The sequence below is a fragment of the Mesoplodon densirostris genome, chromosome 4 (assembly GCF_025265405.1).
Source record: "Mesoplodon densirostris isolate mMesDen1 chromosome 4, mMesDen1 primary haplotype, whole genome shotgun sequence".
NCBI lineage: Eukaryota > Metazoa > Chordata > Mammalia > Artiodactyla > Ziphiidae > Mesoplodon > Mesoplodon densirostris.
In genome coordinates this window covers 65,584,815-65,612,679 of record NC_082664.1, presented here as the reverse complement: position 1 = coordinate 65,612,679, position 27,865 = coordinate 65,584,815, and the positions used below count along the sequence as shown (strand labels likewise).

Here is a 27,865-nt window from a genome sequence, read left to right as displayed (position 1 = left end):
GCTGCAACTAAGAGTTCGCATGCCACAACTAAGGAGCTGGCGAGCCACAACTAAGACCCGGTGCAACCAAATAAATAAATAAAAATTCAAAAAAAAGTACACATTTTTATATATATATATATATATTTGTGTGTGTGTGTGTGTGTGTGTGTGGTACGCGGGCCTCTCACTGTTGTGGCCTCTCCCATTGAGGAGCACAGGCTCCGGACACGCAGGCTCAGCAGCCATGGCTCACAGGCCCAGCCGCTCCGCGGCATGTGGGATTCTCCCGGACCAGAGCACGAACCCGTGTCCCCTGCATCGGCAGGTGGACTCTCAACCACTGCGCCACCAGGGAAGCCCCACGTTTATATTTTTAACAAAATAAAAGAAACCAGGGGAAAACCAAAATTTTTTCATGCAAATATTTTAATAAAATTATCACTCAAAGTTGTATATATACACATACAACTATTTACAGATATGTAAGCATATGTACAAAGACTAGAAAGGAATATACAGAAAAAATGTGTGTTAGGATACTGGGGTTCTGTTTGTTTTAAATTATTTTGTAATTATTTTACACTGAGGTAGGACTCTTGTGGTGTTAGAGAATCTTGTATAAATGTATTTGTTCAAGAGCTTCCCTGTCAATATCCTTTTCTGGGTACACATCATAGTTCAGTGGTACCTCTTCAACCCAGGGAGATAACTGTATATTAACCTGGAAAAAAAAAAGGTCATAAACAAATACGAAAATTGCAGAATGAACCTATTCTCTTGAATTTCGAGAAATCATGACTAAGTAATTGAACACAAAAGATTTTTATTACAATGAGAGGGACTAAGTTCTACATGGTGCCACATAATTCTCTGTCGTACTAAATGGTAGGTTTGTGGATTCAGGGACTTAAGTAATTTACCTTGATTTTGGAATTTGAAAGAATAAAGAACATATAGTATAATTATTTTAATGTAAATAGTTTAATAATTAAACTAGCTTAAACAATAAAAGATTAAAACAACAATGGGAGTACACAGAGAAACGGTTCATATACACACAGTGATGGTGCTAAGAGGTTGCACGAGAGGGGGTAATCTCCCTCCATAACCTTTATCAGGCCCTTCCCTTCACATTGCAAACTTGGGTCTCCAGGATACAGAAATTCTGGAGCCACCAATGGATATATTTGTTTAAAGAAGTTTCATTAAATAGGAAAGCAATAACGTTATTCGAGAATTCACATATAAGGACTCTTGCAAAAATATTTTACTTTGGTAAGTGAAAATTACTGAATTATTTCAATACATATAGACATTATAAACTGGAGAGCACATATTTTAAAAGGTATGTTTTTATGAGTATGGAAAAGTATGGTAGAATTATACCACTCACGGGGTAGGGATCTCATGGGGAGGGAATTAGGTGGGGGGAAACTGGGGAGATCAACATCGTTTCTTTATATATCTCTGGATTATTTCCCTTGTTATGACAAACATGAATTACTTTTGTAATTTAGATGATTGACAAAAATTTTTAAAGAAGGTATTATTGATGATTGTTTAGTTTTTTAAAGAAAGAAATATATACTTAAATTTGGCAGTGCTTATATGCGAGGAAAGAGGTATTAAAGAAAATGATAATACGACTCTGTACTAAGAAATGCCACAGTATCTTTCATCTAGGGATCTCAAAGAGCTTTACAAACATTAATTAACCTTTATAAAAGGGTCAATTTATTGGGCTGAATCTTATTATTAAGTATCAGCCTTATTTTGTACGGAGAATCTGAGGAACATAGAAGCAGTTTGTGCAAGATTCCAAACTTGACCTAGCTCAACTGTGTTCAGGATGTGGGCCTCCAGTCCACTTACTGATTCTAGAAACCTGAACAGCTCTGTTCCTTTTGTTCTCAGGAAAAAGTTATGATGTGGGTCTTCTAAGTCTCTTACAAATATTTAATAGCATTTGTTAACCTAAATAAAACTGTAACCCCACAGCTGGAAAAACTGGGTGGAGAAGCAAAGGAATCTGTACACTTTCAGAGCTCTTGATGCCGGTGAACAAACCACAAATCAGTTCTTAAGCCATAAGGTTTTGCTATTCTTTCTATCATTGTCACTATATTCAGACAGAACATTTCTAGAATATTTTAACAGCTATCAGAAAAAAGCAGAAGAAAAGTTTTGACAATAAAAATGCTGGGAAAGAGGCTTACATACCTGAAGACCTGAGAGAGAATCTTCAAGACTTGGCACTGTCACTAATAAGGATCCTTGTTTCCTTACATTATGGCTGATATATTCCCAGGCTCTATAACACATTCAAAACTTATATGTTATGCTTTACCAGACACTGGATATTTTTTCAAAATGAGGATGACAAAAAAAAAATATAGCCCAGGCGACATGTAGAAATCCAGATGGGTAAAAATGTTTGCCAGCAGAAAACAGGACCGCAGCAAGATACTAGAAATTGGTAAATTCAGTTCCTGAAGGGATGTTGGCAAAACTGTGAAGTTACAATACTGAGAGAGATTTAACAAGATGGGGATTAGGGTTAATACAAGGGATTGTGAGTAAGGCCAAAAGGAAGTTTTCAGAACTGATACAGAAATCAAAGCTGGATCAGCGTTAAAACTTCTTCAATTCTTTATGAACTGTCAAACTTTCTGCAGAATGGAACCGGGCTGAGGCGGGTGAGTGGGAAAGACTCATGGAGAAAGGCCAGAGAAGCCAGAAAACAAGCAAAGACTAAAATAAGAGTATAACATATAGATTAGATCTTTTAAAATAATATCAAGAGTGAAATCATACTTTATTTGGCTGTCAGAAATATTCAATGGAAAGAATTCTGGACATTATGGCACCTGAGAAGTTTAATGAGATCAACTAGATTTAAAGCACGATGGCACGCCATGTGCATATATATGTGTCAGAGGGCAGTGTCTGATCAGTTCTGATTAACCTGTAGAGCAGACATGAATGGGATTTCTACACTGTGCACGAGTCTTGACAGTACACCCTGCTATTGGGGAGCAAGGGTCAAGCAATGCAGGGATGTGCACCCCTTGTAGTGGGGCAGGTGGGCAGCAGTATCACTTGCACTTATTTTAGTTACAGCAATGGTTATTGGGTTTAGTATATTCTGGAGCTTACTAGGCAAAACAATACAAATGTTCTTTTTCTCAGGCTAGATATAAAACCAAGAAGCAGTGTTTGATAATAAATATCACTGTGCTTGGGCTAGAGCTGTTTGTTGTCTTGATGTAGTTCCTTAGAAATTATATATTTTACAAGTCTATTTAGTAAGACTGAAGAAGCTGAGTATACTGGCACAGTTGGGCATGGCTCTCAAAATAGCACTTGCTGTTTCTGAGAAGCTGTCATTGTAGTAGTGGTATATGTTTCACCTACTGAAAAAATACAGAGGCACCTTTTAAACTAAGAATTACTCTACTTGCTACAATACAGAATTATATAGGTAAATGATCAATTTTGTCAGAATGATTCCAATATCAGAATGCTTTACTGTATCTTCTAAACTTTCTCCCATGTACTGTCCTTCATGATGAAGGTAATTAACCATGAGAGGCTATAATCTATCTATATTTAGAATTCACTGCATTTGATTAACTTGGAGAAATGACTGAACTAACTAACACATGGTCAGTACGTATTTGGTGAGTCATGCAGTTTGTGAATTAATTTTCCAAGATAGTTTTTTTTTGAGATTATTTATTTATTTATTATTTTTGGCTGTGTCTGGTCTTAGTTGCGGCATGCGGGCTTCTCTCTAGTTGTGGCGTGCGGGTTTTTCACCGGACCACCAGGGAAGTCCCCCAAGATAGTTTTTAAAACAACCCAAACATGAAAATACTTTCCAGTATCAAGTTAACAGGTAGCATTCATCATTCTTCAGCATTCAAAATCTTCCTATATGAATCTGTGAAGAGTTTAAGGTGTTTTTGTCTTTTAACTTCTTATACAGCATAAACCTAGTATATTTCATTCTCCAACAATTATGTAATGTTTTGACTACTGGTCCTGAACTTAAAAAGGTAAAAAGCTATACATACTTTGTCCACTGGAAATTAAACTTAAAGAGTGCACTATGATTAAAACAACTTGTTCATGCTGTGTTTCTGGCCTTTAGCCTGTGACCAAAAAATCACCACCCATTCTGGCTGAGCTTTGAGGATATGATTAGCTTTCTGTTGAACTAGTTTCTTTTTAAACTATTTACACTGTTAATTTTGTACTAACCTTAACCTACAAGTAATAGATATGTGTGTGTATGTGTGTGTGAGACAGAGAAAATATAGACGGTAAAGGGGTGGCAGGATAAAGAGGGTTACTCATTCAGGATTCTACTCCATATTAACTGTTTACGGTCTATAATTATGTCTTTTTATTTCTTGCAGTGGAAACCTCACTGATGCACTAATCCAAACGTGTGTAATGTCCTTTCATAGATATGGAAAGGAGGTTTCCTGCATCTAGAGTATACGTATGTCATTATGATAAATAAGTCAGCAAGCCTAACTGACCAGAAAATCAGTGTCTTAGACTACAGGAATTTTCTAATTAGAGGAACCTATAAGTCCTGATGAGAAGTCAGAAAAGCGATCACAGGGAATCCCCTGGTGGTCCAGTGGTTAGGACTCCACACTTACTGCCCAGGGCGTGGGTACAATCCCTGGTCGAGGAACTAAGATCCCACAAGCTGTGCAGAGCAGCCAAAAATTTTTTTAAAAAGTGATCAGAGGGCCTCCCTGGTGGCGCAAGTGGTTGAGAGTCCGCCTGCCGATGCAGGGGATACGGGTTCGTGCCCCGGTCTGGGAGGATCCCATATGCCGCGGAGCGGCTGGGCCCGTGAGCCATGGCCGCTGAGCCTGCGCGTCCGGAGCCTGCGCGTCCGGAGCCTGTGCTCCGCAACGGGGGAGGCCACAACAGTGAGAGGCCCGCATACCGCAAAAAAAAAAAAAAAAAAAAAAAGTGATCAGAGATTTGTTAATTTTTCTACTGCTTGAATAGTGGAATAAACTCCAGGAACCTACTATTACCACATTAAGAACATTTTTAAAATTTGATCATGATTCACTGTTTTCTAGCTGAATATTCTTGTATCTTGGTTTTTTTAAAATTTTATTTACTTATTTTTGGCTGAGTTGGGTTTTCCTTGCTGCGTACGGGCATTCTCTAGTTATGGCGAGCGGGGGCTACTCCTCTTCACTGCGGTACATGGGCTTCTCTTTGTGGTGGCTTCTCTTGTTGAGGAGCATGGGCTCTAGGTGCGTAGGCTTTAGTAGTTGTGGCAGATGGGCTCAGCAGTTGTGGCTCGCGGGCTGTAGAGCACAGGCTCAGTAGTTGTGGCACACGGGCTTAGCTGCTCTGCGGCATGTGGGATCTTCCTGGACCAGGGCTCGAACCCACGTCCCTTGCATCAGCAGGTGGATTCTTAACCACTGCGCCACCAGGGAAGCCCTACATCTTGTTTTATAGTCATTTATACGCACCAGTTAATTCCCATAATTTTGTGATAGGAGAGCATAGGACATGTTTTTTCAAAGAAAAGAAAACTGAGGCAGAAAAGAATAAGTATAAAAACCCACTGGGAATTGATAACTTCTTGCATCCCAGACTGCGAAGCAAATGCTTCGGTCATGAAACCATTTTATAACTACTCAAAATTAGATGTAATATTTACAAGGTTAGACAACCAAAGTTTATTTTTATTTTCATTTAGACATAACACATTTCCTTATTAATATAAACTCCTGACAGTTGAGGTCATTTCTGAGAAGTTTAATATCACTGCTAGGGCCCCCGGTTTGATCCCTGGTTGGGGAACTGAGGTCCCACAAGCCTCACAGTGTGGCAAAAAATAAATAAGTTAATTAATTTAAAAAAGTTTAATATGAAAACACTTCTACCAATCCCTTTTCATACTTTGTTAGATATATTTTAACAACAGATTTCTTGCTTGAATAAATAACGTACCTGGCCTGTTCTGCCTCATTAAGAAAATATTCAAAGACATTATTCATTATAATAACATCAGCATTTTGCAGAAGTGAACCTTGTGTACAGATGTCTGCATGAAGCACCTAAAAAAGAATGAGTTCACGTAAGAGAACAAAGACACCATATCATGTAATCACGTAAGAAATAGCTATTGATTCAATGATGTTGTGAGGCAATATGGGAGATTCACACTTCTTAAAATGGGAGAACAGTATATTTAATACTACTACCTATGGAAGATACTCAATACCTAATAAACTTGTAAAAATTTTGTTTTAGATGGAATCATTTATATAGTTATAATTACACTCTTTTCACTCCCAGTTCAGAGCGTTTTCCATTATATCACTAGTTATTCTGGCTCCATCATCAACTGGATTTGTACATTTGGGTAGTCAGTGTCTTCATAAATAAAATGGAGTAATATATGTCCTGATTCACAGAATCAAAAGGGACCATATAAAATTTAAAAACTAATTTATAAATTGTAAAATGTTAATACAAATATGTTAACTGGCCTTGTCCAACTCTTCATCTAAAATTCACTTGAATATATTATCTATCCAAGAAAGCAAACAAAACAATTTATTGAAAAAACTATATACCTCAAAAAATTAACTTCGACTATAATCAACAAGTCTTGTAGACCACAGGCAAGATAATAAGAGGAAACATTTATTTGCTCAAGAGCAAAGCAAATAACTTTTATTTTAAAAAGAAGAGAAAAAGTTTTTTATATCGTATGATTTCCTTTCAAAAAAGAACTTAGCCTTACAAATAAATAATATCCAGAATGTTTAAATCTCTATTTCTAATTAAATCAATATTCCTGTTAGTTATGTGATTCTTATTATGTAAGAGCAGTGTGTTTTTGTTCATTAAATATGGGATAGTGAGAAAAATCCATGAACTTATTATTGGACAATGAATTCTCTTTGATCACTTGCCTCTCAATTTCCAAGATGAGAGAGAGAAAGAGAAAAAAAAGGAAGGATGGAAGGAGGAGAGAATGAAAAGTTTTCCTTCTATAAGAAAGGGGAAAGCTAGATCTTTAATCTTACTAAGATATGTCTTTCAATATTTGATTGCACTGAATACCACAGATCCTTAGATACACAATACTTCTGTGCATTGCCATTAGAAGTGTAGGATCGCTAGTGAAATGACAAGGATTACTGCATCAACCAAAAAACTTCCTTTCCCCTTTTTTGTTATTTTTCCCCTTACATATAAGAAACAGAAAATTTCTGTCGTAGCCCAACCCAGGACATCATTTTCCCATGAACCGCTATTCTGTGGCACCCACAATTCCTATTGAAAGCTTATAAAAAGATAAAAACTGTGAGCATTGGGCCTCCCTGGTGGCGCAAGTGGTTGAGAGTCCGCCTGCCGATGCAGGGGATACGGGTTCGTGCCCCGGTCTGGGAAGATCCCATATGCCGCGGAGCGGCTGGGCCCGTGAGCCATGGCCGCTGAGCCTGCGCGTCCGGAGCAGGCCACAACAGTGAGAGGCCCGCATACCGAAAAAAAAAAAAAAAACAAAAACAAAAACAAACTGTGAGCATTACTTAACCTTTTTGCTTACTTTCAACATTCAGAGTTTAATTAAATACACTTCTGACCAACATCAAGAGATTCAAAATTAGTGCTACCAAAACTATAGTTGATATGAAGAAAATTAAGAAAAAATTCTACTTTCTAATAAAATTTGCGAGGAAGAGAAAAATGTGAGTGGAACATATTGATAATAATTCATCTTTATTATCAGTGTTTTAAAATATTAAGTTAACTCAATCTGTTTCTACACAACAGCAATCAAGAATAGATTCAAAAAGAGTTTCCAACTCCAATGCGGAAGAAATTTGGCTAAACTATGCTATACGGTGGATAACAGAATAAACATTTAAAAGGGTACCTTTATTCTGTCAGTGAACTGGTACTTATTTATGACCATTTCCTGCAACTGGCAAAAGTCTCCATTCAATTCTACTCCATATAGTTGTGATGCTGAACTGTAAAGATAACCCTAAAATATGAAGATACATTATGATGCAAAAGAATTAGCTTTTAGTTGTGGGTTTATTTCTACTTGAAATTTTAAAAGTCAAACTTTTTTTTTTTAAGTCTTTAATATTGCTTCTGTTTTATGTTTTGGTTTTTGGCCGCGAGGCATGTGGGATCTTAGCTCCCCAACCAGGGATCGAACCCGCACCCCATGCACCGGAAGACAAAGTCTTAACCACTGGACCAGCAGGGAAGTCCCTAAAAATCAAACTTTTAAAAATAGAATTCAATAAAGTAAAAATAAAGATAAAAAGGAAAGACAAATAACATTTTATAATTTATGTAAAACAACTTTTAAGAACTTAGACTCTTACTCATCGAGACCTTGATTATAGTTTATTAATTTCTGTTATTTAAAAGTAATCATATTTTTAAAGATTGATTTCTTACTTTTCCTGATAAAACTGTGCATTCAACAAAGTTGGAAATGAGGAAAGTGATCACATATAGATTATTTGTTTAATACCCTACTTCTGTAATTTCTTGGGAAGTTACATCAGGGGAAAGCAAGAAAGGCATTAACCTGTGGGAAATATAATGGAAACTCATGCACAGTCTGACACAAGAGGAGGGTGGCTGGAGGTGTGTCCTGTTTGGCTTTGAGAAGTCAGCCTGGTGTCTGGCAATCCACCAAAGATAACTGGCCATTAGTTAAGAAGGATCATCAAGAACCGACTATATATTATTATGTATCTATTTTTGGTTGTAATAACAAAAAATAATCTGGAAGGAGAGGTCAAATCATATTCTGAAGACCATTATACATCAACTAACACTTATGTGTAAACTAAATTTATATTCATAGCTCATCATGGATTTTTAGAATATGTTCAATGGAGCATATGTAAGTATTCAAAAAATTTTTGTTGACTGAATCAGTGACGTACTATAGAGGAAAATGACAATATGTTTAAATTCATTAATGCTGCCAAATACCTGCATAGCCACAATTATTTCAGCTATATACTTTTCTAACAAATAAAAAAATTAACAGGAATGGACAAAATATGGTAAACAAGCATAATCTCTAATGTTCTCCAAACAAAGCCATCTGATAAACTGTACTTTCTATTATGGCTATTTTTCCTAATTGTAGAATAAAAGTCAATACTGAAAAATAAATGAAGCATGAAAGAGTTAACTGTTTCTGTTTAGGGCAGGCAGTGATGCTGGCAACTGATAGGGCCTGTTTCTGGCATGAACATCTACTGCTGTTGGCCACATGTTTTAACACATCTGCTAATGACAACCAGAAACCACATTGCAGTTTTTTGATAAAACCATTTAAGAATATTAAAAATGCTCATGATTTGAATTTTTTTTAAAAAGCCACATTGAAGACACAAAAGTCTACATTCGAACTTTGGATCACAGAAAACTAGAGCACGATGTGTCCTGGATATCATTTAGTTTGCTCACTTACAGGTCAGGAACCTGAGGCACAGAGGTGTTCAGGGACTTGCTCATAGCCATAAGCAATTACCCAGGTCAAGTAAATTTGTCAGTTTTATAAGCGCTCTTATCAAAACTCAGTATACTATACTATTTTAGTACAGTACAGAAAATGGAGTTAGAAGGGCAGTAAGTGAGTGACAGAATAGCAAAGTGTTATGAGGGTCACCTGTTGCTGTTTTGCTGATATTCCTTCACTTGTGTCACAAAGTCAAACTAGTAAAGGAAATCAGAGAGCTGGCCTTTGAAAGTCCAAATTTGATACACTATTTTAACAATATTATTCTGTTATTCTAATAAATAAAGCCAAGCTATCACCTTGGATGGTGGCAGGCAAAACTGATGCTAGTAGGAGAAGAAAGTATTTCCAAATGTTGAGTATGTCTACAAGCTGGACTTTACCCCGTAAAGGACGGTGCCAAGCCTGGAGCCAACGTCAACCAAGACCTTTCCCGATAGATCAGGGAGTACATGATGATAAATGAACTTCAATTCCATGAGAGAGAAGGAATGAGAAATAAACCCTGGAGAATTAGAACAGAGTAAACATTAAATTCTGCTTGGGGATTAACAATTCCATTCTGTATTTCTAATTCTTTCACCTGTAAAGTGTATTTCATGCTTTTCTTAATCAATGAAAGCCATTCAGAGGTTATTTAGAAAAAATTAATGTGATAATTTTGTATTCATTCACTCTGAGCTGTATTAGACAAGAACAAATATGAAGTCTCTGACATTTAAAAGGCCTCTAGAGGGAACTCCCTGGCGGTCCAGTGGTTCCACTGCAGGGGGCACGGGTTCCATCCCTGGTCAGGGAACTAAGATCCTACAAGCCGCGCGGCACGGCCAAAATCATCATCACTCCTCCTCCTCCTCCTCCTCCTCCTCCTCGTCATCAAAGGCCTCGAGAAAACCGCTACTCAGCTGCCTGTCCCTACCCCCATGCTCCTCATTTCTTCTTGCTGCTGCTTAGGGTGTCCTGGGTTTTCCCCTTCCTCTTCTCCCTCTGACCTGCTGTTCCCAGCAACTGCTTCCTAACTCCCATACCATCTGGCTTTCTCACCCTATCCCAGAGCCAACCACAGGGCTTCCACCTCTTGCTGCATAGACGGTAAACTACCCAATGAATGACCATCTCTGGAGTGGAACAATGTGGCATCCCTGACCAACCTGAAGTGTGTTCTGGAGTGCGGGAGAGGGGTGGTATGGAAGGAGGTTAAAACACTCCTAAACTGTTATTTCCCTTAGTTTAATTGCTACAATTTCTAGTCTCCTAGACCACCTTCTCACTCCATTATTTCTGTAATGAACTACCTGGGAGACCCCGAGTCTGCTTTTTCTGATATGGAGGTAACCCAAAGACTTTCTCTACTGTATGCTACATGATATAATGGTCAGGAAGGGGAAAAACTTTGATCATAACTAATGACTGGTGGTAAAGAAAATGGAAGCAGGCAGGCTAATCCCTTGGAAGAAAATAAAGGATGACTAGGCCTCAGAAGTAACACTGGAGGTGATGGGGTGGAGGGGGGTTGACCACCATAGTCCTTATCTCCTCTCATCCTCACGATCCTCTTTGCCACGTTAGTGCTCCTGCCCTGGGCTCCAGAGTCATCGTTCGTGTCTTGTAGCTGGACAAGCCCCCTTCATACAGGGAATAAGAGGCCCACATAGTGATAGCTTTTTCAGAGTCATTATAGTTATCTGGGCTGGTCTGGGTGTCCAGACACTATTTACAATCTGATTTTTATGTGAAAATACATCCTAACCTCCAAATTTTTCTGTGTCAAACATAGCCCTTCTGTAAATTTCTGTATGTCAGATCTGATATGGTGTTATTTATAATTCACTTTTTAGTTTTCCCTCTATCGTTCTTTCTCTTTTGGCTGCGTTCGGTCTTTGTTGCTGTGTGTGGGCTTTCTCTAGTTGCGTCGAGCAGGGCCTACTCTTTGTGGTGGTGCACAGGCTTCTCACTGTGGTGGCTTCTCTTGTTGCGAAGCATGGGCTCTAGGCGCACGGGCTTCAGTAGTTGTGGCACACGGGCTCAGCAGTTGTGGCACACAGGCTTAGCTGCTCCATGGCATGTGGGATCTTTTCGGACCAGGGATCAAACCCGTGTTCCCTGTGTTGGCAGGCGGATTCTTGACCACTGCGCCACCAGGGAAGTCCCTTCCTCTACTGTTCTTGTCTAAGTCCTTTTCTATTCTGTGAATTTCAAATACTTCAAATGGAAATAAGTACTATCTAAAAATAGAATCTTAAATCAGTAAACCAGGGGAGTTTAATCCCCAACTACAATACAGGTACAATATATTTGTATTAGCAACATACTACAAATTTGGTAGTAGTTAATTTTCGAGAATAATATTATCTAAGATCAGTAATATGAGCACAATATTACTTACCCACTCTAAGCAACACCTCTAAATCTAAGTGAGCAGGAAGACTGAAATAGCATGTTTAATTAATAGCCTAGCCAATAATATCCAGTTTGAACAAAAAATATATTAACAGAAGAGTTAACATCTTAGCAGCATGGAGTGAGTCTAGTTTCCCATTTGAAACACAGGTGCTGCATCTGAGGGAAAGAGATGCAGGAGACTGTCACTAGAGTTGTTCTGGGTTATAGACCAAAGATGCTCCATGATGTTAAATCATGGCCTGAATAGACTGTCAAGATTCTCTATCTCCGTCCTCTGAATCCATGCCCATCCAACAATATCTGATTACTATCTGACTTCTCAAGTAGATGTTTCTATGGGGAGAATGTTTTCAGCCCCCTTGGCAGTTATATTTCTCATTGTAAATAAATCAGCACTATGGTTAAATGTGAATCTCTTTTGAGTATATAAAGTATGAGTCAGTTTCCCTGTATTCATTCACTTCTGATTAGTTGCTGGACCTGAAAAGTCACCTCCAATTAAACATGCTCAGTGAAAAGCAGAAATATCCCCCTGGGAGAGACAAGAAGTGGCCTAGCTTCCCTGGACGATGTTTCTATTTAGTTTCCCTGACTGCAATAATTGGTAATGGCTAGGCTGCAGGTTGTCCTTTTGCTTTAAAAAAACAGTGAATGCTTAGGCAAGAATCTGCATACTCGGGACTTCCCTGGTGGCGCAGTGGTTAAGAATCTGCCTGCCAATGCAGGGGACATGGGTTCGAGTCCTGGTCCAGGAAGATCCCACATGCTGCAAAGCAAATAAGCCCGGGAGCCACAACTACTGAGCCCGCGTGCCACAACTACTGAAGCCCGCGCACCTAGAGCCCGTGCTCCGCAACAAGAGAAGCCACCACAATGAGAAGCCCGCACACTGCAGTGTAGAGTAGCTCCCGCTCGACGCAACTAGAGAAAGCCCATGTGCAGCAACGAAGACCCAATGCAGCCAAAAATAAATAAAAAAATAAAAATTAAAGATATTAAAAATAAAATCTGCATACTCATGACATGTAAGGAAAAGTACACACGAAGTCATCAGGTTCGCAGGCTTGAGTGCCCACCTAAAGGTGCCATCTGGTGTGAGCCGCACACCATACAGTAGTATCTGCTCATTTTTCCTTCCTCACATAATGAATCAATAAAGTCTTCATCATAAAGGAATGCATCAACGTGAACTGTGGGTTCTGGCTGCTGCTGTATCTGGTGGAGAGAAGAAAAACATCAAAAGAAACAAAGTACAAAGAAGTCTCTTTTTATTGCTAAATAAGGCAAAACATCAGTGGTTCATATGCTAAAATTCTGAGAGCAACGACAAGGCCCAGGAAGACAAGTTTTGATTATGGAAGTCAGCAACTCTGCTCTGCTTTTGTTTTATTTTTCAGACACTAGCAACTTGTTATTTGACATGTCATGATGCAAAACATGGCTATGAGAAATAGATTAAAATTTTAATTGAAAGGAGTATTTTGAGACCATCTTGTCCATCCTAAGTAGTATATTTTACAAATAAAGAAACTGATACCCAGAGAGAGTTCTCCCAAGAAATGACACTAGTTAGTTAAGAGCGGGAAGAACTGAAACTAATATCAGGTCTTCTGAGTCCTACATGTCAGCGACTTACCCATCAAAATACTTAGCAAGTAATCTTTGCCCAGAAGCAAAGTTTTCAAATAATAACAATGTTAGTAAAACTCCATGCTTACAAATAATAGCACTTTATTAATACTGGTGGTACATGATATAATAGCAAGCAGCTACAGAGAAAAATACGTCTGATTCTTTCTACTTTAACACTAAATAAAGAATCAACCTATCTGCTTGGAAATCTACAAATTATATCTACATCTATACACACACATACACATATATAAGTATATAAAATGTATGAACATATACAAGGACCAGAAGGAAACAAAGGAAGAGAAAAACAGTTTGTTGGGATGGGGGATTGTGGGTCCACCATTAACATGCAATGAATACATTTTTCTCTCTTTATATATTGTGTTATATCATGAGACTGCTAAGATTGTTTTATTAATAACATCCAAACTGTATTACAAATATTGCTCTCAGTTTTTATACGACCCACTATTTTCCTCCTGCGAATGACTGAATGTTTACTAAGATTTACTGAGTGCTCACAATGAGCACAGAACTACTAAAAATGTACAGGATTTAGTACCTCTGCTCAGGAATTTACATGCTGAAAAACCACATGAAGTGCTGCTACTTTCAGATTAGTGGGGGAAGAAGAAATTATTATTCTTAGTTTTGCTTTAGGAAACAGTATTCATAGCATATGTATCCCATAAGAGTTGGGCTTTGAAGGTACCTGAATGAGGGGGTTGTATGGAGAAGAAAAGTGAGAATTCTAGGAATAAAGGAATAAAAGCAGCAAAAATTTTGTAACGCAAAAGTAGGAGAAGGAGACAAAGGGGTGAACTTCACCCTTGATAAAAGCCACGGAAATGGAACAGGGAAAAGAAAACCAGGACAATGATGTAGGCAGGGACAGATTAATGTCGTGCCTTGATTTTGGGGGTGGGTGTGGGGGGTTGAGTGCTTGGCAAACAGGACACCCTCAAAAAATATCTGTTGAATGAATGGTACTAGGAGCCAGAAGGTTACAGACTCAAAAGAATTGGCGACATGATTGAAGCACCAAACGAAAAAGCAGAATTCAGGACTGATTAGACTGGAAAGGCTAATGGGGTCAGGGGAGAATAGGAGAGTCCTCAAGTAGCACTAAGAGTAAATTAATTAAACACATTTACTTTTTGGAGGGCTAGATGTTCTGAGGAAAGCATGGATTCTAGAGGTAAGCAATTCCGAAGGTCTTCTGCTATGTTTTTCAACATAATGTCATTATTGTCTTGAATGAATTCATCAAAATCTCCTGCAAAAAAAAAAAAAAAACAGAAAAAACCAGATACAGCTTTTATGGTTGTACTCATACCGAGACTAAGTGATTACAATGGGTGGATATTTTCCATCAGATAGCATCAATTTATAACAATAAATAAACTTTCTAACCAATGAAATATTTAAATTTTAACAAATGTTCCATTGAAAACACTGAGGTTTTCCTTTTTCCAAACTGCTTGAAAATATAAAACTTGACTATTTCAGCCTGTTATAGAACAACAAAGGCATTTAAAAAATATGTAGTACTTTTACTACTTTATTTTTACTTAAGGAAAGTACTGCCATTAGTTTTTAGGGTCTTAAACTTACCAGTAAGTAGTCAAATATTCCTTTTGTGACCATATAGATCTTACAAGTTTAGGAGGCATCACACAGGGATTACTAAGAATATAACTTTAATCTGAGCATCTCTGCCTCCAATAAAACGTACTCAAGACTTTGGATAACAAGCACTAACAGATGGCACCAACTATAGAATAAACTTTATAAGAATCATGTTGCTCCACTGCATTTGAACAGCAGATAAAATGATCATTAAAACAGCACATTTCTGGGCCTCCCTGGTGGCGCAGTGGTTAAGAGTCCGCCTGCCGATGCAGGGGATATGGGTTCGTGCCCCGGTCTGGGAGGATCCCATATGCCGCGGAGCGGCTGGGCCCGTGAGCCATGGCCGCTGGGCCTGCGCATCCGGAGCCTGTGCTCCGCAACGGGAGAGGCCACAACAGTGAGAGGCCCGCATACCACAAAAAGAAAAAAAAAAAAAAAAAAAAAAAACAGCACATTTCTGATGGCTGTGGCCTACCTTTGGATAATCTGGCAAAAAGGGAAGTGTGTGTGCATGCCGATGTATGTAGCAATAAAGATGGAGAAGGTAAGAGACTGACGGTGAATCTAGGTGAGGGTATAAAGGTGGTGTTCATTGTTCTGCTTTTTCAACTTATCTGTGTGTTTATAAATTTTTTTAAATTGGCTCTACAAAAGTATGATTTCTAAGCAGCTCATATAATTTTAACTAGAATGTGACTTATCTGGAAGTAAAATACTCTGTTAGCTACAGCCTGAATGCCAAATATAGACTGGAAAGGACTACTAATGAAAACATTTTACGTTTTTCTTAAAAGACTTATATTGAATTCTTGCTAGAGTAAAAGGACCTCGAAGGGGTTGTGTTTTTCTTACTGTTTTAAAACAGCTATAGAAGGAAAACAAGGAGATTCTGAAGAAAATATCATCCATCTCCACATCTTGCCCCCCAAATCTTTGGTTGTTTTTAAACAAGTTCATGATTTCCTTCTTAAACATAATAATTCTTGTGTTGGGTCAGAATGCAATTTTCATGTCACAAATAACAATTAAAATTTGGATAATATTTTCTAGTTTGCAAAGTTCTTTCACATAGAAACTAGGTCATTTAAGTATTATAACATCCATGTAAGGAAGACAAAGCAAGATTACATTCTCTGATTTACAGAGGAGGTAACTGAGTCTTTTAAGGTTAAATGAACTGTGAAAAGTTACAAAGCAGGCCAACAGCAGCACAAGAAACAAACCTAGGTTTTTTGCTTCTAAATAAAGCTACTCTTCTTTTTCACTTTTTCCACTGTTTCCCTACGTACAGAGGTTCTTTCTCTGTATAACTTCCTTTTGAGCAATAGTAGTTAATATGAAGATACTGATATATTATTTGGCTCTCTGAACTAATGCAGAAAGGCCTTTTAGCTCTTTTTTCTTTCCTCACCTATCTAGTATAATGATCTAAATTGTTGCTTCAAATTTTTTCTAGAAGGATGCAAAATATAAATTATAGAGAAATGAAAATACTATGAAGATTCATTCCAAATTGTTTTAGGTGGAACTTAAATAGCACCTGTGATGCATTTTTTAAAAAACTGGCCTTTTAAAAATTGTATTCTTAAAATCTAATTAAATTTTCTCAAGGTGTTAATTAATACCTAACATCTGCTTAGCTTCTCTCTGTAGATGGAAAACTGTCTAGAAGCCTCTATGACTTGCACTTAATTCTAATAATATCACTCACACCATTGATTCTTAGCAAGTTCTCTCAATTTGTAAATGGTATAATTGAAGAAGCCAATAAAAATCTCATTATACCAAAGTAAGATATTTCATAGCCCAACTTCTTCAGATTTAATTCTGTAACATAAAAACCATGTTAGGAAAACATAGTTTTCATGTGGGTCGGCCTTATAAGAGTCTTACAGTGGAAAGGGAACTTAATTACGAACTATTACCAAATGGCAGAATCCATCCATGCATCTCTGACATATGATTGTTTTTCAGTCTTCACCTGAACAGATTTGGGAAGAGCATTTCTTCCATGTGCTGAGCCAGGATCTGCCTTTCCATAACAGCTCATTTTTCTAATTTCAGCTCGAGAGGAATCATCATCTTTAATGCTATTGCTATACGGCATTTATTGAATGAGCACTTTTAAGGCATGCTAAACTTTGTGCAGTGCTTTTCAGTCATTTAATCCTCAGAATCCTATATGTGGTACTATTATCACTTCTATTTTATAACAAAAGAAGAATGTGAGGTCAGAATTTAAGTTACTTGTCTCAGGTCATACTGGCCAGAAAGTGATAGAGTTGGAATTTGAATGTAGGTCTAACTCTGAACTCTTAGTTACTATACCATACAGTCTCTCTAAGGGAGCTCAGAAGGCAGCTGGCTAGTAAGAGCTCCCCTATCACTGCCTTAGCCTTCTCTTCTCCCTAGCTCTGACCACGGTTCCTCATATATTGTGGGAACCATATCTACTGCCATCTGGTTGTCATCTTCTGGACTTGTTCAACAGCCCCTTTAAATGTGGCCCTGGAACTGAACTCGATTTGGCAATTTAGTTCTCTAATCCATGACTACCTTAGCTTATTTTCCTCTTCTATCACTTCGTAGTGTCTAGGGCTCTGATTGCTACTGCTACTGGGTTATTAATAGACTTGGAAGGGGTGGTGGTGGTGAACTATCTAAACAGTCATATGTGAAGATCGAGGGAGCTGGAGAAATGAAAGATGGGAAGGGCTGCAAATTCTGAACCATCACAATAGATTTCCCGCTGTCTCCCTAGTTAAATATGTTTATTTGGGAGTCAATCCCCCAATTAATGTAAGCATCACCAGGCAAGATGAGAGATATTATGAAATTGTGTGTTAAATTACTCAGTCATTTTATTATTTTTTTTAATTTTTTTTTTTTGCGGTACGCGGGCCTCTCACTGTTGTGGCCTCTCCCGTTGCGGAGCACAGGCTCTGGACGCGCAGGCTCAGTGGCCATGGCTCATGGGCCCAGCGGCTCCACGGCATGTGGGATCTTCCCGGACCGGGGCACGAACCCGTGTCCCCTGCATCGGCAGGTGGACTCTCAACCACTGCGCCACCAGGGAAGCCCTACTCAGTCATTTTAAAAAGGCAGTATTAAGTGAAGACTCATTCCCAAGGATACCAGGTGAAAATGAGAACTGACACCTCTTATCCTGGACAACAAACTCTGATTCAACTACATTCAAGGGTAAAAAGAGATTCCTTCAGTTACAGCAGTGATTCTTCACCATGGTCCTAGTTAGCAGGATCCACATATGGGCTTTATGTGGTCCATAAAAGGCCTAAAGTTGCATGCTTGGTTGTATACATAAATATGTATACTTTTCTAGGAAGAAAATTCTCAAAAGATCTTTCATAATAATAGTTAATATTTGTTGAGCACTGTGTGTAAGGCACTGTGGAAATTTTTAGCTCAAGAGGCTAAAATTAGTTTCATTATCTGTAGTGGTTGGCAAATAACTTCTGAAAAGAAGGGCAAGATATTTTTGCCCTAATAATGGCTATAAAACAGGTGGAACAGGCATGATATGATAGGATATTACTGCAGTGTGTAAAACTGGAATTCACTTAACATTCTATCATCATAAGTATTTGTTATTAAAGTTAAATTCCTTAAAACATTATTTTAAAAGGCTGTGTAATATTCCACCATATGTATACTACTTAACCGTTCAGTTCTACTACTATACATTTAGATACAATTATAACTGTGAAAAATTGGGAACACTGCAACTAACATTTTGGCATACATCATCTCTTTGTATTTATTTCCTTACTATAAATTCTTAGAAGTAGAAGTATTTAAACATTTTAAAGGCTTTTGCTACATATTGTCAAATTTCTTTCCTGAAAGATTATACCAATTTAATCTATCAGAAAAGAATAAGAATATGTGTTTCATTAAAGCCTTATAGCATTGAATAGTACCATAAAAACAAACTTTGTTGTTTTAATTTGCATTTCTTTAATTACAAGTCAGGCTGAACATCTTTTAACATGTATAATAGCTATTTCAGAATGTGTGTTAACAGTACGTTGCTTGGAAAAAGTTAAAGAAAGGTGTTAATCAGTTGCCTAAGGACAGTAAGGTTTTTCTCAAATTACATATGTAGGTGGGAAGGGAGTGGAGAAAGAAGAGCTTCACTAAAGAGCAAAATTCACTCTTTAACAATTTCCTACTTATATTTAATTAAATACATGGGGACAGAGAAGTCACCAAAGCTGACAGTCTATGAATCAAACCCCACTTTTTACATCTAGTCAGGTACCAAGTCCTATCACTTTCTCTTTTGAATCCACTTCCTCTTTATTACCGCTTCAAATACCTCATAGGCACAGGCACCACCTCACATTTAGAATACCAGGACAAACTCACAATTAGCTCCTGAATTATCAGTTTCCCCCCAATATAAGATATCCTGCACACCGATTTTAAACTAATCTTGCTTCAACTTCACTTTGTGTCACTCCTTCTCCTTACAATTTTGGGATAGCTTTTCACTTTTCAACATATGAAGTGTCACTCTAGACTTTCAAGGACCTCTATATCATCAGAGTCTAACCATCCTATTTTCTATTCTCATTACTCTCTAACATAACTTCTGCTCAAGATGTGCAAATCTCCTCAAGTGTTTTCCATACTCCTTCCTTTCAACTCTATGACCCTGCCTTTTGCAATAAGGCCCTGCTCAAGTTACTTCATCTCCATGAAGTCTTACGTTCAAACTCTGGCCTTAACTCACCCATATCCTTACCTCTAATGACTTACAATACATAATTAAACATTGGGTTATATATTTCCTATTATTCATTCATATCTTATATTACTCTGAAGTTCTTATTAAATTTTAAAAATTTACTGAGGGGACTTCTGGTCCTAGACAAGATGGCTACTTCCCTCTTTTTCCCCTGCTCCTCCCCTCTAAATACAATGAAATACCCTGGAAATAAATCAACAGGCAACCAGAAAGGACTCTGAAAGCTAGAAAAAAGGTAAACTGTCTAGCGACCTGAGGATTTAAGGAAGGAGGGTCACCGCAGTGAATTCCCTCCTGAGTTTTCCTTTTATCTTCCATGTAGCCTGGACGGGGCCCTGGAGAGGCCTGCATCCCAGAACTACCAACAGCCAGATTGAAAAAAAAGAACAGAACAAAAACTAAGAAAAGCCTGCTCTCTCTCACCAAAGACTGTAAAGGGGAAGAACAACAGAGACGTACTGGGGAGCCCTAATCCCTAGTCCACACCTGGGGCAGTGGCAGGCTATCTGGTAATGACAGGGGAGGCTGCTGTCCTCAGGCCCTCTACCCAGCAGGATAGAGACCCAGGCCTGAGGTCTCCCAGCCTTCTGCCCAGTGGCCAAGAGCAAACCAGGCCCTGTACTGCTTGTCCCCTACTCCCACTGGTGGAAGGTAAGCTCAGTGACATGGGGTGATCCAAGAAACTGTCCTTCTCCATGCAGGCAACACCAGCATAGATTGAGCAGGAGCCCCAGCAGTTTCAGGGAATGAAGCAGACCTGAATAGCACTGCAAGGGCACTGAAAACTAAATTGTTATCAGAGCTACAGCCCACAAAAGCAGGCCAGAACCAATAGGTTAAACTTAAGCAGGGTAACTGCCTACTAAGATAGATTTGAATAGGATCAAGTCAGCATAATATCTAAAATATCCAGGATAAAATCAAAATTACCCTAGCATACAATCAGAATATCCAGGATACAATGGAAAATCATTTATACCAAGAACAGGAAGTCATAATGTGAATCTGGCAATCTTGATGCTAACATGTAAATTAATCAGAATTTGGATGATCAGACAAGGCTTTTAAAGCAAACTCCATAATAAAAATGCTTCAATAAGCAGTTAAGAATTATCCTGTACCAAGTGAAAAAAATAGAAAATCTCAGCAAAGAAGTAGAAGTCATAGAAAAAGAAATAGAAACTATAAAACTAAACAAACAAACAAACAAACAACAACACAAAAACACTTGCTGAATGGGTTCAGTAGTAGAGATGACAGAGGATAGAATCAGTAAACTTGAGTTGACAGATCTATAAAATTTATTCCATCTGAACAACAGAGATAAAATAGACAGAAAAAAAAATAACTGAACAGAGCCTTAAGGATCTGTGGAATAACAAAGATCTAACATTAGTATCGGAGCTCCAGAAGTAGGGGAAAAAGTGTGGGGCTGAAAAGTATTTGAAGAAATATAGCTAAAAACTCCCCAAATTTGGTTAAAGACATAAACCTACAGATATAAGAAGCCAAGCAAACTCCAAATATGATAGACCCAAAGAAATCCACATAAGAACATACCATAAACTTCTAAAAACAAAAGAGACAAAGAACAAATCTTAAAAGCAACCAAAGAGAAATGATTCACTCCCTGTAGGGAAACACCAATTCAAGCAGTGAATTTTTCATCTGAAACCATGGGAGCAGACTTCCCTGGTGGCACAGTGGTTAACAATCTGCCTGCCAATGCAGGGGACACGGGTTCAATCCCTGGCCCAGGAAGATCTCACATGCTGCAGAGCAACTAAACCCATGCGCCAAAACTACCGAGCCTGCGCTCTAGAGCCCGCGTGCCACAACTACTGAAGCCCATGCGCCCTACAGCCTGTGCTCCACAACGAGAGAAGCCACTGCAATGAGAAGTCCACGCACCACAACAAAGAGTAGCCCCCGCTCAAAGCAACTAGAGAAAGCCCATGCGCAGCAACAAAGACCCAACACAGCCAAAAAACACTCCCCAAAAACCACCAAAACAAAAAAACCCCCAAAAAACAAAACAAAAAAACCCCCCAAAACAAAAGAAACAAAAATCAAAAAGCAAACCAAAACTGTTTTTTGTTTAACAAAAAACCATGGGAACCAGAAGATTACAAAATTTTTCAAATGCTAGAAAAAAAGGACCACAAACTGTAAATTTTATATCTGATGAAATTATCCTTCAGGAATGGAGAAGTAAAGAAAACCTCAGATGCAGAAAAACTAAGAATTTGTTGCCAACAGACCTACCCTTAAAGAACTGGTAGAGGAAACTCTCCAACAGAAAGGAAATAGCAGAAGAAGGCTTGGAACTTCAGAAAGGAAAGAAAAACAGAATGGGTAAAAACAGAGTAAATTCATTACACTATCTTTCTCTTCATTAGTTTCTTAAACCATATTTGATGGTTAAATCAAAATTTATAAAACCATCTGTAACAGTGCTCAATGTATATAGAGGAAATACATAAAACAATCATATTTTTTAAGTGGGGGAGGGTAAAGGGACCTACATGAAAGTAAGATTTCAATACTTCTTTCTAGTGTTAAAACATTGAGACCAGTAGATGGTGATGTTACATATGTATACTGTAATAGAGTAACCACAAAGAAAACTATACAAAGAGATATACTCAGAAACACTATAAACAAGAACAGAATTCTAAAACTGTTCCATTTACCCACAGGAAGGCAAGAGGAGATAAGAAATTGAGAAACCGAAGGATCAAACAGGAAACAAAGATTGGAAAATCTGTAAGTTATGTGGCTACTTCCTCAGTGGTAATAGCAATATAATATAGAACTGCAGTAGTATGCTGTTCGACAAATGTAAGTAGACCCCAGGCTTTGCTTTTTAGATTTGTCGGAATTTCAAAGAAGCTCTAACAACTCTGTAGCTGCTGTTCAGCAACAGGTTCAATTCTGCTCAATGAAGATGTATTTAAAATACAGGAAACAGAAAAGCTTCTAAAAGCTTCTAGTCACCTACTATTAACTTCTTTAAGCATTTAAATATTTTCTTGATTATTTTATTAATTTTCTTATACACACCTTAATTTTCTATCCTTTATAACTTTTTTTTAAAGCAGATTTACATAGACTTTTTTTAAAATTTAAATTTATTTATTTATTTATGGCTGTGTTGGGTCTTCGTTTCTGTGCGAGGGCTTTCTCTAGCTGCAGCAAGCAGGGGCCACTCTTCATCGCGGTGCGCGGGCCTCTCACTATGGCAGCCTCTCTTGTTGCGGAGCACAGGCTCCAGACGCGCAGGCTCAGTAGTTGTGGCTCACGGGCCCAGTTGCTCCGCGGCATGTGGGATCTTCCCAGACCAGGGCTCGAACCCGTGTCCCCTGCATTGGCAGGCAGATTCTCAACCACTGCACCACCAGGGAAGCCCTATAACTTGATTCTTAATAGAAATTCTTATGAGTTGTTGGTTTGACATCCTCATTTGTATTTGCATACTCAGGAAAAATTCAGAGGCTTCAGAATGGTGTTTGTTAACAGATAGCTGTTAACAAAATGTAATTTTTAATATGCCTATTGGGGACCTCACATACAGTTTGGCTCTCAGCTCCCTTCACTTAATGGATTGCAGTCACTCTCCTATACTTTGAAAGCTAGATCAAGAGTCCACTATATACATATACAAGAAGTACAAAAGAACAGATGCTCTGCCACAAGATTAGAATCAATGAGCTGAAGTCCCTGCTGTATTTTTTACTCCTTTTATTTATTTATTTGAGGGGGGAGTTGTCTTTGTGTGCTTTGTCCCTCAGACTTTTTTCATCCTTCTTTACTGGTGCTCATTTGTTTCCTAGACTTTGGCCTAAGCTGTACCAAGGTAAATACAGGCTCTATCTTTATTTTTTCTATATCTTCAGTTTATATCATACTTTGACATGTGCTTGCCTCTGTCCTGGTCCAAGCTTCTGGTTCTATCAGCCTGATCCCAAATGACCTCAGGTCTTGGTATGATAATCCCACTATTCCTTCAGAGATCAAGAATATTATTCTTCCTTTTGTGTATTTAAAATTATTGTGATTTTTACCTGTTAGCAATATGTAGATTTTTTTCAGTTTCAGTAAACTCTGTGAAACTCAAAACCAAAATCATGCCTATTATTGTCTCTTGCTATTCCATTAAATGGTATAAAAATTCAAGCAGAGTTATAATTATCAAAGGTCTAAGCAAATGTCATACAAGTAAGACATTATGTGATAATTTTTTTCCTGGAAGAAGGAAGTTAATTAGGAAAATGAAAAATTGTTGATTGGAAGAATCTTTTGTGCTGTATTTCATAAAATAGTACACTATAAGTGTCAGTTTGGGAAGATGAGAATGTTCTGGAGGCAGATGGTGATGACGGTTGTACAAAGTAAATGTATTGTACTTAATGCACACTTAAAAATGGTTAAAATGGTAAATCTTGTATTATGTATATATTACCACATAAAAAACGTATACCAATAAATTACACTACTTTTAAAGATTCATATTAAAACATACTCCTTCATTTTAAGCTAAGTGACACTTTCATTTCTTAAAATATTCATGTAATAAACATTCTTCAGAAACTCAGTTTGTGTTCTAAATTGTTTAACAAATTGCTTGAGCTTCTCTACTACAGGATCGGCTGGAGAAAGGCCCAGAACGTGGTGTTAGAAAAAGTAAAAACATCTTCTTTAGCCAATGGTATTGGGTCTTCTTGTTTACAAAATCATCATACAAAACATGCTTTCAACGAGTTTGAAAAATGGAGTCTCAACTGATGCCTCTAAAACTGGAGATTTAGATTACAAATGGCTCCACAAAACTGAAATCTTGAGGGCAAGGATGTTTTAGTAATTATGCAATTGCCAGAACCAGGCAATAGATGGCATTTTTGTAGGCACCCAGGGCTTTTGGATTAAAATATCTCGTAGGAGCTTCCCTGGTGGCACAGTGGTTGAGAGTCCGCCTGCAGGGGACACGGGTTCGTGCCCCCGTCCGGGAGGATGCCACATGCCGAGGAGCGGCTGGGCCCGTGAGCCATGGCCGCTGAGCCTGCGCGTCCGGAGCCTGTGCTCCGCAACGGGAGAGGCCACAACGGTGAGAGGCCCGCGTACCGCAAAAAAAAAAAAAATCTCGTAAATTCCTACCTTGAGTCTCGTCTGCGTGTATAAATATGAAGCTAGCTCTTTGGCTTTCTCTACTTTCCAGGCTAAATCTCACTACCAGATGTCCAAGTTAATTTTAGTTTGGCATCTTATCTAAAATGATCCTCCAAAATGTGTAGTAGTAGTAGTAGTAGTAGTAGTAGTAACAATAATGATAATACCCAAACGATTGATTGACTCTAACATCACAAAGAGAGAAAGTTCTAGGAAGAACCTCACGGATGGAAGTCTAAAATTGGGAGTCATCAGCAAACAGGAATATTTCAAGTCATGAGTCTAGATGAAAATAAACATGGAAATCAACGTTTAGGGGTACAGAAGCAGAGCATGGTTTGGAATAGTTCTCCAACAAGGAATATCCTATTCTCTTGTGCTTTCACCAGGCTTCACTTTGCCAAAACAGATCTATCCCGTTCTTCAATAACTCGACCTAATTACCACATTTCCTCGATTCTAACTTGTGCTTTTTTAGTATTACTATCATTGAAAATTAAAGTCCTGTCCTCCCTTCCCCCTTTTCTCCCTCTCCCCACCCCGGAACACCTGCTATTAAATTGATGGCCCGTTTTACAATCGAGAAAATAAATGCACTAGCTACATGTGATTTTGCCTACAGGGTAAAAACTTCCAGCTCTACAGCCTGAAACTTCTCTTGCAAAGGGCTTTTTCAGGTAGTATCCTACTGGTCGTCCCAAATTAGTGGGAGTAACGGGGAGGAGGGCTAACCCATCCCCCCCCTTTTTTTCCTTCAGAAAAGAGGTTAGACACAAGGCGGCTGTAGCCGCTTGTGTGAAGTCTGTAGCGGAATCACAAACCCAGAGCCAGGTCCTCCTGCACCCAATCCTAAACTGACAAAAGTTTGCGATGTGCCCCCCTTCAACCCGCTCCGTAGCAGAGCAGAGACCAGCACAGCTACCCCGTGGAAGGCTTCTGGCCTCACCCTAAGTCCCCAAGGTCAGCACCCACAGCATATTTTTGCCCCAACCGTCTGACTCTGGCTCTGATCGCTTACGGGTAGTTCTCATCCACTGGAGCAGAGCTGGGAGGTCTGCTGGAGCCACCGTACGGAGTAGCTGCAGTACTGCTTGCCGAGCTGAGCGGAATTCCATGTTGGAGGAAAAAGCAGAGCAGGGGGAAGGTTCGCACTGCGCACGCGTAGGCGTAGGCAGAGGCGGGTCCAGACACCTGATTCGACCCGGGGTGGAACCCGCCTCCCTTGGTTGCTGAAGTTCTAAGCCCCGCCCCCTCTTTGGAGTTCTCACTTGCTCCCGGGAATTCCTACACGCAGACATCCCTACACCCCCGTCTCCCTTAGCTGGTGATGCTCAGCCAAGTCATTTTTTCTTAAGGTGGCGCCTGGAGTTTGGACTTCTTTCCTGAGATCGCATCCCTAGAGAGCTTCCTATCTTAATACTAACTTTAATGCCGCAGTTATTGAGCGATAGAAAACGAATGTCAAAAGCCAAAGCAAAGAAACATCTCAATAAACCCTTTCGGTAAACGCACTGAAGGAACGCGGCGGGTGACCCGGAAGCGGAAGTGTATCCTCTTCATGAAAGGCTGGACTACGCCGAATAGTGACGTTACCACATTGGGCGGAAGGTTCGGTGGCAGTCATCGGTCTTCCAGCTGGTGGGAGTTGGCGTCGCGGTGCTGGGCGCTGGGACCCTAGTTTATGTGGGGTAGCACCTGTCTGTCTGATCCCCGCTTTCGTTGTTTTCCTCCCACGGCGTGGGGCTTCGCGAAGGAATCCCCGGCCCGTTTGGGTCACGGCTGTAGCGGTGCCTTTTGCGGTAAGTGTCTCCTTTTTCCCGCTCAACACTACCGACTAGCAGCTAGGGGCAGCCTTAACCCTGCTTAGGGGGCTAGACACTGGGGACTAGACTTCCTAGTCGGCGTCCTTGGCCACCGGCTGTCGTCACCGAGACGGAGGTGCGCTGGCCCTTTTTCATCTCGTGTCTCCCATCAGAAGTTTTATTAAAAGATGCGCTGTGACCCTTTTAAAATTGTCTTCAGATTTACCCGAACCAAATTAAACGTAAGCAATTGCAGGCTTGACTTTGTTTTGCTGTCGTGATCAAGGATTTAGATGTGGCTACTTCTCCGAAAATCTTTTGACTTGTACCAGATTTTACTTTTCCATGTTAACTTGTGCCTAATTAACACATTGTTCCGCCTATAGTAGGCTTTCAAAAATGAATAAGGGATACCAGTTCAGTGCCATTGACGACTTAAGGTATACTGATGGCTCTTTCCGTAGCATTTGGTGCTGCTAACCATTTCTTGAAGCTCTTTCGCCTATTGGCGTTCTGGATACTCTTATCACCTAGTTCTTTCATATGCTTCATTCAACAAAATATTTACTCATACTTAGCTATAGTGATACAGAAATTAATGACATGAACACTGGCATTGAAGAGCTAACAGTACGGTGAGAGAGAGGCACATAAATATACATTACACCAAGATGAGTAATGAGAAATTCTAGTAAGGCATAAAGAGCCATGAGAGCTATGGGAACACAGATGTGCTACTTAGGAGATTTGTGACCCTGAGCAAGTTGTTATTCTGATCTAGCCTCAGTTTCCTCATCTACCTAATAAGCTTAGTATGAGGATGAAAGATTAGGTAAGGTGTTTGGTACAGTGCCTAGAATACAGCAGTGGTGGTGCCAAAGAGGAGGGGAAATATTTCCCTCAAACCTCTTTCCT

The 27,865-nt window shown here is 39.0% G+C and overlaps 2 protein-coding genes across 4 annotated transcripts in view; one reads left to right on the top strand and one right to left on the bottom strand.

The window, feature by feature from the left end:
• Positions 1-477: 477 nt before the first annotated feature.
• Positions 478-26,641, bottom strand: LOC132488307 (uncharacterized). 2 transcript variants are annotated; one of them, XM_060096318.1, is made up of 8 exons: positions 26,167-26,641; positions 14,734-14,855; positions 13,021-13,159; positions 9,925-10,046; positions 7,922-8,032; positions 5,983-6,089; positions 2,203-2,293; positions 478-703 (listed from the first exon to the last, which is right to left on the bottom strand). In XM_060096318.1, the coding sequence occupies exons 1-8, from the start codon at positions 26,444-26,446 to the stop codon at positions 587-589; spliced, it is 1,089 nt and encodes a 362-aa protein (XP_059952301.1). In that variant the 5' UTR covers positions 26,447-26,641; the 3' UTR covers positions 478-586. The 2 variants fall into 2 exon arrangements, with proteins under 2 accessions (XP_059952301.1, XP_059952302.1); XM_060096319.1 differs by lacking the exon at positions 7,922-8,032 and having other exon boundaries at positions 26,167-26,639.
• LOC132488306 (signal recognition particle subunit SRP54) overlaps positions 26,436-27,865 on the top strand; it is a 72,012-nt gene continuing 70,582 nt past the window's right edge. Inside the window, exon 1 of one of the 2 annotated variants that reach the window (XM_060096317.1) lies at positions 26,436-26,947. The gene's annotated coding sequence lies outside the window, so the exon portion shown is untranslated. The remainder of the gene's footprint in view (positions 26,948-27,865) is intronic. The other variant, XM_060096314.1, reaches the window with a different exon arrangement.

Coding starts and splice junctions, on each gene's coding strand:
- LOC132488307 (XM_060096318.1), bottom strand. CDS start 26,446: ATGTCTGCGTGTAGGAATTCCCGGGAGCAAGTGAGAACTCCAAAGAGG. Junction 13,160..14,733: donor AACATCTAGCCCTCCAAAAA/GTAAATGTGTTT, acceptor TCTCTCCACCAG/ATACAGCAGCAGCCAGAACC. Junction 2,294..5,982: donor AATGAGGCAGAACAGGCCAG/GTACGTTATTTA, acceptor AATGTGTTATAG/AGCCTGGGAATATATCAGCC.